Source organism: Myxocyprinus asiaticus, chromosome 14, assembly GCF_019703515.2.
Source record: "Myxocyprinus asiaticus isolate MX2 ecotype Aquarium Trade chromosome 14, UBuf_Myxa_2, whole genome shotgun sequence".
Taxonomy (NCBI): Eukaryota; Metazoa; Chordata; class Actinopteri; order Cypriniformes; family Catostomidae; genus Myxocyprinus; species Myxocyprinus asiaticus.
The window spans coordinates 44,966,972-44,980,775 of NC_059357.1; the positions used below are offsets into that span (position 1 = coordinate 44,966,972).

Sequence of the window (13,804 nt, forward strand, 5' to 3'; positions counted from 1 at the left end):
ATGAAAAGGCATATTCAAGGCTACATACAGAGAAATTGCATAATAAGTTTCAGTTACACCAGTTTCACTAACCTGCAAACCAGTCAACATCACTTTGTTAATTCTTGAAGTACAAAAACCTTTGTAACTTTGGACTGCCATCTGCGCTGCTTCAGCTCGTCCTGTGTGTGTGTTTATGTGTGATCGTGACCGCCTTCAGTAAATGGTATATCGCCCTCTTGTTGTCTCCCAATGCTATTACGCCAGACTGTTAAACAGAGGCCAACTGAGTAAATTGGAAAGCATGCCAATTGGGCTTTTAATTTAAATGTCGGCTCATTTTAATATATTGATGCCTCAAAAATATATCGATAAAATAATGTGCCAATCAATAATTGATATTTCGATATTTTATGACATCCCTAAAAAGTACGGTAAATCCCAGTATTTTGTTCGCGTAACCCCATCGTCACCTCACGTACCCCGAGGGGTACGCTTACCCCAGTTTGGGAAACACTGTTCTATTTGAACAAACCTCTAACCATAAGTACAATATGTCGGTGTGTACCGCACCGTTTATGCTACAAACATGAATGAAACCTAAAATCATGCAGCTTAATTGTCAAATTAGATTCAGTTAAGAAACTCTGTGATGCAGGCTGATAGGTCATCCTGGCACTCCTTGCTATGTTAACCAACCAGAACCCCTTTTGTCCTTAAATTATATATATATAATCTGCCTATGCATCGTTGTGGCACGGCTGCAGCAGCATGGTAACACGCAGCGTGTCTCCCTCCACCTCCACATGTCTAGATCTGCTCTACGGGGATGGGGATTTTATATTTGTTCAGTAGAAGCAGCGCATGGGTTCCGTGCAACAGCAGCAGCATATTTACTTATGTCAAGTAGCAGCAGCATGCGTAGAGCAGATCTAGTCTGCCAAGACCAAGCCCATACCATGTCATATATATATATATATATATATATATATATATATATATAATAAAAAATATATGTTATTCTATTCCGAGTGTTGTCCTAACTGAATTGACATAAGGTGTGCTATTGCAATAAAACACATACGTGAAAAAAAGTTGGACTTGAGCCATATCTAAAGACCAAAGAGACATGGGGTGGGCTCTTTTGACTTGGGTCAGTAAGTAACCACATACTATAGAAATCACCCAGTAAACCCTGGAAAACCACCAAGAGCACCATAGCAACCCCATAGAAATGTGCTGACAACCACTTAGAACACCCAAAGCCAGCATCACACTAACCTATTTTTTCCAGTGATTTTCAGGTGTGAGCTTCATGTACATAATCGCCGACCAGTAGGTAAGAGACAGAGGGGGCATTAGCGTCTGCCAACGAGAGATCGTTAATCTCTTGACCGTCAGGACTCTCTGCTGAGTTAATGGTTCCAGCAATGAAAAAAGGAATCCAACATGACAGAAAAAATTGTTCTGTTGCAGGGGCGGGCTCTTGTGATTCTGTCACCAAACATGTTTTCCACACTAAAATGACTAATGAAATCAGAAAGCGAAGACACAAGAGTCTGTTTTTATTTAATAATAATTTCTTTACCCACTGAAAGCTGGATATGGACATACGCAATCTACGGCAAACCTAGAGGGGATCAATACACAAACACTTTCGCAAAGTAAAGTTACTCTAAAAATCGCATCCTAAATCACTCTTTTACAATTGTTTATGCTCACGCGGTACTCCTGTTCTTATTTCAACTATTTCCACGTGATAGGGAATCAGATAGAGAGAGAGAGAGAGAAAGAGAGAGAGAGAGAGAGTTGCAGTGAGTTTGTATGTCTGTCACCCCTCCACCATTTTGTATTGGCAATTGCATCATACCTCCGACTGAAGAGAGCGAAATCTCAGCAAAACAGTTTGCATGTGTGACACTCTCGGTCATAATCAAGTTGTTTTGAGTCTGCTAGTGTGGTGCCGGCTTTAGTAACCACATTGCGACTACCTGGCAACTACTTATAACACCCTAACATCATGGCAAGCACCACATTTTCTTCAGAAGATGTAAAAATATAGTTAGGATACTTTTCTTGCTTTATCACCCTCTTACTGCTGTATTACTTATTCACTATCTGGGTAAAAAAAAAAAGAAAGAAAAAAAATTACCTCTAGGAGTTCAAAGGATTTTACTCATTCAAAGTGGATAATAATACTCACATAGTCTATTTGTTGCTGTAACACTGCAATAACTTTTTTTTGTCCATCCAAAATTTGTATGTGAATGTATATAACAGTTCTGGAAAGAGACAAAGAGGGCAATTAAAAAAAAGAATAATTTGTTTCATTTTATAATAAGGTTGTATACATTAACATTAGTTGACATAGTAGTTAACATGAACAATCCTTTTAACATGATCACATGGGAAGTGAAGAGTGTTGCATCAGCAGTATGGGAGACCTGGGATCAGATTCTTCATTGGAACCAGGAAGTAATCGCATAATCAGCGATAAGTGATTTGGAGGTTCCATTTTTACTCTGCTGATTGATAGGTTTAGGTTTGGAGAGGGGGTTCAGTTTATAAAATATGCATTCCTCCTCACTGTATTACAGTTGAAAACAATTCGCTTCACAACTCAATTCTGGCGCCTCTCCTTGGACATTCCAATCAGAAAATGGAACTAACACATGTCCATAGACCCAAAAATACTTACCGCTTTGGCCACTGGGGGCATTGTTTTGCATTTCGGTAAGCACAAACCAATTTTAGCAAAAGATAAGTCAACCTACTGTTTCTGATTTCACTGTGAGATCAGCTTTTGTATCGCAGTTCATTTGAATTCTGTCAACGTATCTGGAGCATAAAAGCCGAATCATACTCTACGCAAGTACGTGAACGCAGACGCTTTCAGCTATACAAACTCAATTTTGAGAGTTGTTGCATTCCAAAATGTGTCAGACCACAATTCTAAACACAGCGCAAGTACGTGTTGCATTCTCAATGTTGCCACAAGAGGCGCTATAGCAGACATTAATATTCCACTTTTAATGCGATTTGTCTGTTTCAAGACAACTACTGTCATGGCGGTGCAACAGTTTGAAGAGAATATTGCGGAGCAAGTAAGACATAGTCAAAATATTTATAGCAACTTACAAGAATAATAACACATCCAGTTAAATGGCACTGATGCTTGAAGGTAACTCTGTCGCCCCCTTGAGTACTGAGGTTTGTTCCAGCGGTTTTCTGAGGTTTGTTGTCCACATTAACGCAAGAAAACACGTTAAGCATGTTCAGCCAGACAGCATGTTGGCGATGTGGTAGTCAAGTGCTCGCATCTGCGTTTACATACTTGCTTACAAAAATTAGAATGTTATTGCCAAATATACGTAGCCATACTCCATTGTTAAAGATTTGGTATTTCAGCTTATGATTAAAACACTTGAGCCACATTACGACCCTACTCATATCCATTTTTACAACAATGTATTCCTTCTATAGTGATGCTACTGAATGTTGAATATACTGTATGTTCAGTTTGAAATAATAATGCAGGTATTTTTAAGTTAAAATGTTGATTTACCCTGCTAAAAAGACCAGCTTAACCAGCAAGCAATTTCCATGCTGGTCTAGGTTAGTTATGCTGGTTAGTGCAGGTTTGGTGCTGGTTTAACAGGTGGACCAGCATATCCATGTTTGTCACCAGCAAAATATAACTGGTGAAAATAGTTGACCAGCATTGCCTTTCTGAAGAAGCTGGTTAAGATAGTTTAAAAGCCTTGTGGAGACACCAGCACACCAGCATCCCATGCTGGGGAACCAGCACCCAAAACAAAACATAATCTGTTGATCAGCAATGCTGGATAGTAATTAGAAAATATTTAAAGTTAAGGAAGCATGTTTAAGTGTTTGTTACCAAGTAAAGATAATTCTCACTTTGCATTTGGCAGCACTATTTCTTTCCCTGAACATAACAAATAGCGAACGTCCTGGTTACTTTCGTAACCTCCGTTCCCTGATGGAGGGAACTAGACGTTGTGTCGATGTAGTGACACTAGGGGTCACTCTTGGGAGCCCGAAACACCTCTGTTCTTTGAAAAAAGGCCAATGAAAATTGGCCAGGGGTATTTGCTTACCACTCCCCCAAACATACGGGTATAAAGGAGCTGGTATGCAACCACTCATTCAGGTTTTGTGCTGAGGAGCCGAGACAAGGTCTCGGCCATTTCAACGGGTAGTCCAGCGCTGTGGCAGGTGGAACACAACATTACATTCCCTCCATCAAGGAAACGGAGGTTGCGAAAGTAACCAGGACGTTCCCTATCTGTCACTCACTCGACATTGTGTCGATGTAGTGACACTAGGGGTCCCTATATGAAACGCCACAACTAGCTGAACTGTGTTACGTGAACGGCGGTGCGTGACGGGCAGACCACTGTTTGCCTCATAGCCAGCGCACCAGGCCAACACGTAACCTCCCCCAACGCTGTTATGAGTGTCGAACGGCCCTTCAGGAACAAGTCGACTGCCCAAAAGATAGAGACAGGCTAACCCAGCACTTGCAGGTTCACCACCTGATCCCTAAAAGGGGTCGTGGGAAGCTTGGGCACATAGCCCGGTCGGGGTCTCAGCATCACGTGAGAGTAGCCCGGACCGAACTCCAGGCACGTTTCGCTGACAGAGAACACTTGCAGGTCTCCTACCCTCTTGATGGAAGTGAGCGTAGTCAGGAGGTCAGTCTTCAAAGAGAGTGCCTTAAGCTCAGTTGACTGCAGAGGCACAAAGGGGGCTCCCTGTAGACCCTGAAGAACTACAGAGAGGTCCCATGAGGGAATGAGTCGCGGTCTGAAGGGATTCAACCTCCTGGTGCCTCTCAGGAACCTGATGATCAGGTCGTGCTTCCCTAAGGACTTACCATCCACTGTGTCGTGGTGTGTCGCTATAGCGGCTACATACACCTTCAAGGTGGAGGGGAACAGCCGCCCTTCCAACCTCTCCTGCAGGAAGGAAAGCACCGATCCGACTGCGCATCTCTGGGGGTCTTCGCGTCGGGAAGAACACCACTTAGTGAACAGACGCCACTTCAAGGCATACAGGCGCCTTGTAGAGGGGACTCTAGCCTGAGTGATTGTGTCTACCACCGCGGGTGGTAGGCCACTTAAGTCTTCCATGTCCTGTCCAGAGGCCAGACATGGAGATTCCAGAGGTCTAGTCACGGGTGCCAGATGGTGCCCTGCCCCTGAGAAAGAAGGTCCTTCCTCAGGGGAATTCACCGGGGGGGGGGCTGTCGCGAGGAGCGTGAGGTCCGAGAACCATGTCTGGGTTGGCCAGTAAGGTGCTACCAGGACGACCTGCTCCTCATCCTCCCTGACCTTGCACAGGGTCTGTGCAAGTAGGCTTACTGGGGGAAACGCATATTTGTGTAGTCCAGGGGGCCAGCTGTGAGCCAGCACGTCTATACAGAGAGGTGCCTCGGTCAGGGTGTACCAGAGCGGGCAGTGGGAGGATTCTTGGGAAGTGAACAGGTCTACCTGTGTCTGCCCGAATCAACTCCAAATCAGCTGGACCAACTGAGGGTGGAGTCTCCAATCTCCCCTGAGGGTAACCTGTCATGACAGTGCATCCGCTGCAGTGTTGAGGTCACCTGGGATGTGAGTGGCTCGCAGCAACTTGAGGTGCTGACTCCAGAGGAGGAGACGGCGGGCGAGTTGTGACATACAACGGGAGCGTAAACTCCTTGATGGTTGATGTATGCCACCGTTGCTGTGTTGTCTGTCCGAACTAACACATGCTTGACCTGGATCAATGGCCAAAACCTCTGCAGGGCGAGCAGAATTGCCAACAACAAGGCATCTGATGTGCCAACGCAGCCGCGGGCCCATCCAGGAGCCGGCGGCTGTGTGCCCATTGCATATAGCGCCCCAGCCCATTTTGGAGGCATCTGTCGTAACCACGGCATGCCTGGAGACCTGATCTAGGGGAACTCCTGCCCATAGAAATGTGAGGTCGGTCCAAGGGCTGAAGAGGCGGTGACAGACTGGCATGATGGCCACGCGATGTGTCCCACAGTGCCATGCCCATCTCGGAACTCGAGTCTGAAGCCAGTGCTGAAGCGGTCTCATATGCATCAACCCGAGCAGAGTGGCCACTGCTGAGGATGCCATATGCCCCAGGAGCCTCTGAAACAGTTTCATTAGAACCGCTGTCTTCTGTCTGCACGCCTTCAAACAGGTCAGCACTGACTGTGCGCATTCGTTTTTGAAGTGCGCCGTCATCGAGACTGAGTCCAACTCCAAGCCGAGAAGAGAGATGCTCTGAACCGGGAGGAGCTTGTTCTTTTCCCAGTTGACCCGAAGCCCTTGTCAGCTGAGGTGCGAAAGCACAAGGTCCCTGTGCGCACACAACACATCCCGAGAGTGAGCTAGGATTAGCCAGTCGCCGAGATAGCTGAGGATGCGAATGCCCCCCTCGTGGTGCAAGGGCTGCCTCTGCGACCTTCATGAAGATGCGAGGGGACAAGGACAGGCCGAAAGGGAGGACCTTGTACTGATACGCCTGACCCTCGGATGCAAACCACAGGAAGGGTCTGTGTCGAGGTAGAATCGAGACGTGGAAGTACGTGTCCTTCGGGTCTACCGCCGCGAACCAATCTTGATGCCGGACATTCGCTAGAATAAGTTTTTGTATCAGCATTTGGAACGGGAGTCTGTGTAAAGCCCGGTTCAGTACTCGCAGGTCCAAGATTGGCCGCAACCCACCGCCTTTCTTCGGTACAATGAAGTAGGGGCTGAAAAACCCCTTCTTCATCTCGGCCGGAGGAACAGGCTCTATCGCACCCTTCCATAGGAGGGTAGCGATTTACGCGCTCAAGGTAGCGGTGTTCTCGCCCTTCACTGAGGTGAAGTTGACGCCGCTGGACCTGGGCGGACGCCTGGCGAACTGAATCGCATAGCCGAGTCGGACTGTCCGGACCAGCCATCGTGACGGGTTGGAAAGCGCAAGCCACGCGTCCAAGCTCCGGGCGAGGGGGACCAAGGGGACAATCTCGTTGGACGTACCGGCGGGTGGGGCCTCGCGGCGGGGAGGAGCCTGAGGTGCGACCTCATGTCGTGGCCGTGCTGAGTTCAGGGACATCGATGCACTTACCTGGCTCCTTGTGACCACCCCCAGAACAGCCTGGGACGGGGGAGGAAGAGGCCTGTCCACGTGACCGTGGAGACCGTCACATCGGGGGCAGATTTGTGCCACAGCTGGGCATGCAGGGGCGGGGAGACCGCCGCTGGAGCGCCAAACCTGCCAAAATGGAATGGTGGACGGTGGTCGTGATGACGGCTGTGCGCACCGGGTATGTGACCCAGGGAACAAGGAAACCACTCTTTTGCTGAACTCTTGGGTACCGCAGCCACTTGGGAATGCGGCAAAATTCAATGAAAAAGTAACAAATGATTCTCCTCCCGGCCCTCCATCGGGGGATGGAATGGTCTGCTTTCCAGCTCCAGAGCAGCGGGTTTCCTCGTCTCTGGGTCGCCCGTCTCAGGGGCGCTTCAAAGCCTTTCTCGGGTTCTTGGCAGCCAGCCGTGAGACGGGTGGCATCTGCTTCCTTTGGTGGGCTCCACGCCGGGGCCAGGCCGTGGGGGCAGGCTGCGGCGGAGACCGGTACAGTCACCGCAGGAGGACGGCCTTGGCGTCGAGCAGATGGGGTGCAGGATCTTGAGCCACACCGGGGCAGGATGTACCGGATAGCTTCCGTCTGCTGCTTCACCGCCGAGAACTGCTGGGCAAAGTCCTTGATGGTGTCACCGAACAGGCCAACCTGGGAAATGGGGGCGCCAAGGAACCGTGCCTTGTTGGCCTCTCCCATCTCGACCAGGTTGAGCCAAAGGTGGAGCTCCTGGACCACCAAGGTGGACATCGCCCACCCGAGAGACTGTGCCATGACCTTCATCACCCGGAGGGCGAGGTTGGTCGCCGAGTGCAGCTCCTGCATCAATCCTGGGGCGGAACTACCCTCGTGCAGTTCCTTTAGTGCCTTGGCTTGGTGGACTTGTAGGAGAGCCATGGCATGCAGGGCGGAGGCGGCTTGTCCAGCAGCACCGTAGGCCTTGGCCATCAGGGACAACATAAACCAACAGGCCTTGGACGGGAGCTTTGGGCGCCTGTGCCAGGTGGCGGCGCTCTGCGGGCATAGGTGCACCACTAGCGCCTTATCCACTGGGGGGATCACCAAATAGCCCTTGGCCACCCCACCATCGAGGGTAGTAAGGGTGGGGGAACTGAAAGATCGGGACCGAGCAGTAAAACCGAGCAGCCTCCCATGACCTTGACAGCTCCTCGTGCACTTCCGGGAAGAAAGGAACTGGGGCGGGGCGTGGCTGTCGGCTGCCGTGAGCGGCACCGTGAGCCCAGGAACCAATCATCGAGCCGCGAAGATTCAGGGGAGAGCGGAGGGTTCCACTCTAGCCCGACGCTCGCGGCTGCCCGGGAAAGTATGTCCATCATCTCCGCGTCAGCCTGTGACTGGGCGACCGTACCCGAGGGGGGGAGCCCAGCTGAGGCTTCTGCGTCCGACTGGACGAGCCCGCTCTCCGATGCTGCGCTCGAGAGCTCATCACCTTCGTGGGCTCCGAACAAGAGGTCAAACTTGCCGTGAGATGAGCCGGCGGACTCATCCGGAAGCCCGATCAGGGCAAACGAGCGTGCTGGGGAATGGAAGGTCCGTGGGGGGATACCCGGTGGAGGTGGTCCCATTGGGGTCCCCAAATCGCCTCCAGTGCTAGCCGTGCTGGCCTCATACCCGTAGGTAGAAGGACTGAGTCGGATTATGTTATGCCATGGTTATGTTCTCGCAATGAATACGTGATCCATCCACGAATGCTGTCTCCGCGTGGGTAGCGCCCAGACACGAAAGACAGCGATCGTGACCATCAGAAGGTGAGAGAAAACGAACGCAACGAGGAATAACAAACAAACGGAAGGGCATCTTTAAAAAGACGTTCCATGTGTGCCGCTCATTTAGAGAAATATACTCTTTTAGAATATACTCTTTTATTTCTGCCGAAGCGCCCAGGGGCGTTCTCTGCAGTGCACCAGTGATCCAGCAGAGGTGAATGAACAGCCATTAGAATTTAGCTCAGTGAGCATCGACCCTTCGGCTCCGAAGAGAAAATCTGAATGAGTGGCTGCATACCAGCTCCTTTTATACCCGTATGTTCGGGGGAGTGGTATGCAATTTTCATTGACCTTTTTTCAAAGACCAGAGGTGTTTCGGTCTCCCAAGAATGACCCCTAGTGTCACTATATCGACACAACGTAGTGTGAGTGACAGATAGGGAACCATAGATAGTATTTGATTACGTCTTCAAAGACACCCCCTCCGCTATTTTAGATGGAGATACCAGTAAACAAAGCACTGAGTTTCCAACAAGATATATAAAGAAATTTGAAACATTGTGACCGTAAAAAAAACATTTAAGTTTATATAGAAACATTGGATTATTTTTCACAAAGCTGTTAAGAGAAGATAAATTTGAAGATAAATTTAACTGGTGGATTGGATCCTTCCAACTTATAAGAAAAAAATGCTTCTGGTTCTGATATTACCCATATGCTGTGATATCCTCAAAACTTCATGCACACTCTTAGTGCTTAAACGAGTCAGAGAAGATATTCAAAATCATATATTATTTCGTCTGTGGATGGGTGCTGGACATTAAACTTTTTCCAGTGGGAAAGAACAATCGAAAAGACGACCGCATTATTGCCACCAACAACACATGGTAGCACATGCTAAATGATACTAAATTAATAAACTAAATATTTCTTCTTAAAGGTATGGGTAAACTTTATATATGCAAATGCTACTGTTCAGACAAAGACATAAAAAGATGTTACTGGGTCTGGACTATGTATTTGTTTATCTGAAGTCATTGAGCTCAAAGTAATGGTCGAATATTAGAATTGAAATATCACTTATTTTTAGTATTTTTTTTTATTTTTTATAGATTTAACTCTACTGTACGATTTTAGCTCACTTCATTAACCGTGATCAAGGAATATATAAAAAAGCCTATCACATTCATAAATTCAAAAGGGTCTCTTTATTCCCTTTATTCATAATCTCATAACTCTGTCTTTGCTGATACCTGCTTTATTTACAGTGACTGAGAATGTTTACTACAGACTTTAGAAACATGACCCAGCCATGTTTTGTATTACCTTGAAAGTAACATTGTCTACTTGAAAATAAATGTAATATTTGAGACAGTCAAACACTTATTAATTTTGAAGTATTCAGCAAATAAGAGCCTACTCACAAGATATGAAAGCAAGCTTGCATGCGGATGCTAATGGTTTTGAGTCCTGACTGCTTTATGTAAACAAGGCACAGAATGCTAGTGTTGTAACCTCAAGATTAAATTTATTGCATTTACACAGGTGTACAAGAGATAAAAATATTTGACTAAAGGGCCAGGATGGCAACAGAACAACACTAACATATGGGAGAATCATTTGTCTGTATTACTCCAGTAACAATGGGATATATATATCCTTAAATTTCCTAGATTTATTTTAAAATAAGTGATCGGAATACACTTAACTGAAAGTTTTTTTTCCTATTTATCCTTGCTAATGCCTCCGGTCCTACTCGACCTGCCCCGAGTGGGATTTGAACCGCTGATCCCCACCAGGGGAGTCGGATGCGTTAACAAGGAGGCTATAAAAGCCATAGCTTCTAGCCTCAGTCACTAGTGTATCCCTTAAGGCCAGGAGAGTGAGGTTTACACACTGCACAATTATCACGTACCAGCTGGCTACCATTACACTAACTATGTATTCCATATTTTTCTACAAAATTCTCTGATGTGCACTCCTTTGCGTTTTTTCACCCGTTGGCCAGATTATAGCACTATACAACTGGTTACCATTTAAAAATAAAAACATACTATGTCATATGGTACATAAACGTAATAGTTTATACCAAACTTGAAATACTGTACCTAACTATGTGGTATTTAGTAATACTCTTTCTCCCACCGCACTAGCAGAGAACTGTTTTGATCTGTGTCTCCAGATAATGTGGCAGCGGTGCTTGTCGTGACATCATCGGAACCCTATCTATACAGACACCGTGACCCTAAAACTGCAATACAAACCAACCCATGAGACATTTTAACTGTTTAATCCTTAAAAGTTGTATATCATCGCAGTCTAATGAAAGGCACATATCTCCAAAAGATTTGATATTTTAATTGGACTTACATTGGATTTAAGTTTGCTTACGTGGACAAACACTGTTTTCTTATCGTGGGTTCCAATGGTACATGTCCAGTTACAGACTCATGTCTAAATGTTTGTGTTCCCAGAACTCAATTGTTAGGTTATCGATTGCTAGAGAATTTATTTTTGGATATAGTCTGAGCTTTCACTTACTATTTTAGATTGAAATCAGTTTTAAGACAAGTTCGGTTTCGAGACACGTTTTCCGGGTCCAACACATAAATTGCCTGTCAGAATTAGCTTTCACTTGCTGTTTTGCGAAGATGAATATCTGGCAACCATATATGGCTGGTATAGTCTACTTTTTAAAGCCACCTGACATTGTGTGTGCATGAATGGCTTTGGTTGTCAGGGAAATCACATAGACAGCGTGATGTCGGCAATCGCTTCACTACACCTCAAACTAAAAAACAATAGTGTTTTTACACAAACCTATGCTTTTGGACTCCTTTGTACATAACACTGTTTTCAAAGAACAAGAGGAGATACTTTACCTTGGTGGTGGTGTTATAAATGAGCAGACAGACTCTCAGTTATCAAGTGTTGACATTTAGAACCTTATTCTAGTGTGTTACCAAGTCACATAAAACCTATCTATACTGACCCACCAAACCCATGAGTAAAAAATACTCACAGCAACAGGCCTGCGATAATGAAAAGGAATAAAGGGTTGTCCACCAGGCAGGTGTACGCCCAGCTCAGCCAGGCCATACTGGGGTTCGAGTCGTACAGGCACTGCTTGCCTGATAGAAGCATGTTGTGGAGGTTCCTGAATGGCCCACATCCTGACGACGGCTTGATCCTAAGAGAACAGATCAAATAAACCAATTAACAAATCACACTCACATTGTAACATCAACTATTATGGAAATAATTTGTTTTGTGTGCTGGACTCGCATGCAGCGTGCATTACCAGGACTTGAATGTCATTTATTTATAGGATGTCATTCTAATTAAACAATAGTTCATATTTATTTACTTTTGTATTAAACTACTTATTAGTGTAATCCATTTTTATTTAAATGTATTTACATATATTCATGTCTGTATTTATTTTTTCATTTATTTATTTAGGTATTTCTTTGTCCTTATATGATAATGAGGGGGTGTGGCTTTTACATTCAAGCAAAGCTATAGAGTCCCGATTAGAGCAGTGTACAGTGGAATATGTTTTTATTTGATTTTGATTTTGGCAGATTTAGTCCTCCATAGGCAGTGTCTTGCAGAGAGTGATTATAAATGTCTTATCATACCTCCACATTGTATATACGACACATGCAAGGGCTCCAGTGAAGGAGGGGAAGAACAGGAGGGTGATGAAGAGGGTGCTCATCTGTGTGGCTCTCCAGTGCTTCCTGGGTGCTTGGAAGTTCATCATCAAACTTGTCTATTAAGGGGGTGAGAGAAATAGGCCCTCAGTGAACAGTGGATATTACATTTTACATTTACATTTATGCATTTGTCAGAATTTTTTGGGTGAACTATCCCTTCACCTTTTTCATGTAGAACAGGAGAAACAGTTTCCCAGTTTGTACTGCAGGCAGCAGCGGGGCAAACAGCACACCAATCCTACAAAGAGAACAAAGAAAAGACTGTTTGAGAGAAACAAACTGAACAACAGCTCAAGTGGGGATGATATGTTTCTTCATGACTGGCAGAGGGAGATGACATTACCACACAAGCGTTTGACCATAGATTAGCTCCAGCACATTTCGTGCAATGTCAAACACTAGTTTCCTTCTTCTCAATGATATGTTTTGAGTACATTGCCTGAGGGGACAGAAAGCATCAACAAACCCAGGTGAACATCAGTCACTGTCACAATACAGAATCACATGAACTCACCCCCACAGAAACTCTCCAAAGATGATGTAAAGCACTGCAAATATGAGATCCATCAAAACCAGACGATAAATCTCTTGACCAACAAATGTCTCCCAGCACTGCAAGGAAACACAATTGAAAACATTTATATTGTAAACAAACCCTTGTCATATAATAATCATCTAAAATACATTTAAACTCAGCCTTCCACAAGCTTCTCACAATAAGTTTTTGGAATTTTGGCCCATTCCTTCAGACAGAACTGGTGTAACTGCGTCAGGTTTGTAAGCCTCCTTGCTCGCACATGCTTTTTCAGTTCTGCCCACAAATTTTCTATCGGACTGAGGTCAGGGCTTTGTGATGGCCACTCCAATACCTTTGTTGTCCTTAAGCCATTTTGCCACAACTTTGGAGGTATGCTTGGGGTCATTGTCCATTTGGAAGACCCATTTGCAACCGAGCTTTAACTTCCTGGCTGATGTCTTGAGATGTTGCTTCAATATGTCCACATAATTTTCCTTCCTCATGATGTCATCTATTTTGTGAAGTGCACCAGTCCCTCCTGCAGCAAAGCACCCCCACAACATGATCCTACCACCCCCATGCTTCACGTTTGGGATGGTGTTCTTCGGCTTGCAAGCCTCACCTTTTTCCTCCAAACATAACGATGGTCATTATGGCCAAACAGTTAAATTTTTGTTTCATCAGACCAGAGGACATTTCTCCAAAAAGTAAGATCTTT

The 13,804-nt window shown here is 45.7% G+C and overlaps 1 protein-coding gene across 8 annotated transcripts in view; it reads right to left on the bottom strand.

The window, feature by feature from the left end:
* Positions 1 to 13,804, bottom strand: part of LOC127452149 (transmembrane channel-like protein 6) — an 85,605-nt gene that overhangs the window by 13,870 nt on the left and 57,931 nt on the right. For 7 of the 8 annotated variants that reach the window (XM_051717407.1, XM_051717406.1, XM_051717405.1 and 4 more), the window contains 6 exons: positions 13,084 to 13,181; positions 12,913 to 13,008; positions 12,732 to 12,807; positions 12,492 to 12,625; positions 11,873 to 12,040; positions 2,183 to 2,261 (listed from right to left, as the gene is read on the bottom strand). In XM_051717407.1, the coding sequence (XP_051573367.1) occupies positions 2,183 to 2,261; positions 11,873 to 12,040; positions 12,492 to 12,625; positions 12,732 to 12,807; positions 12,913 to 13,008; positions 13,084 to 13,181 (651 nt within the window). The remainder of the gene's footprint in view (positions 1 to 2,182; positions 2,262 to 11,872; positions 12,041 to 12,491; positions 12,626 to 12,731; positions 12,808 to 12,912; positions 13,009 to 13,083; positions 13,182 to 13,804) is intronic. The other variant, XM_051717409.1, reaches the window with a different exon arrangement.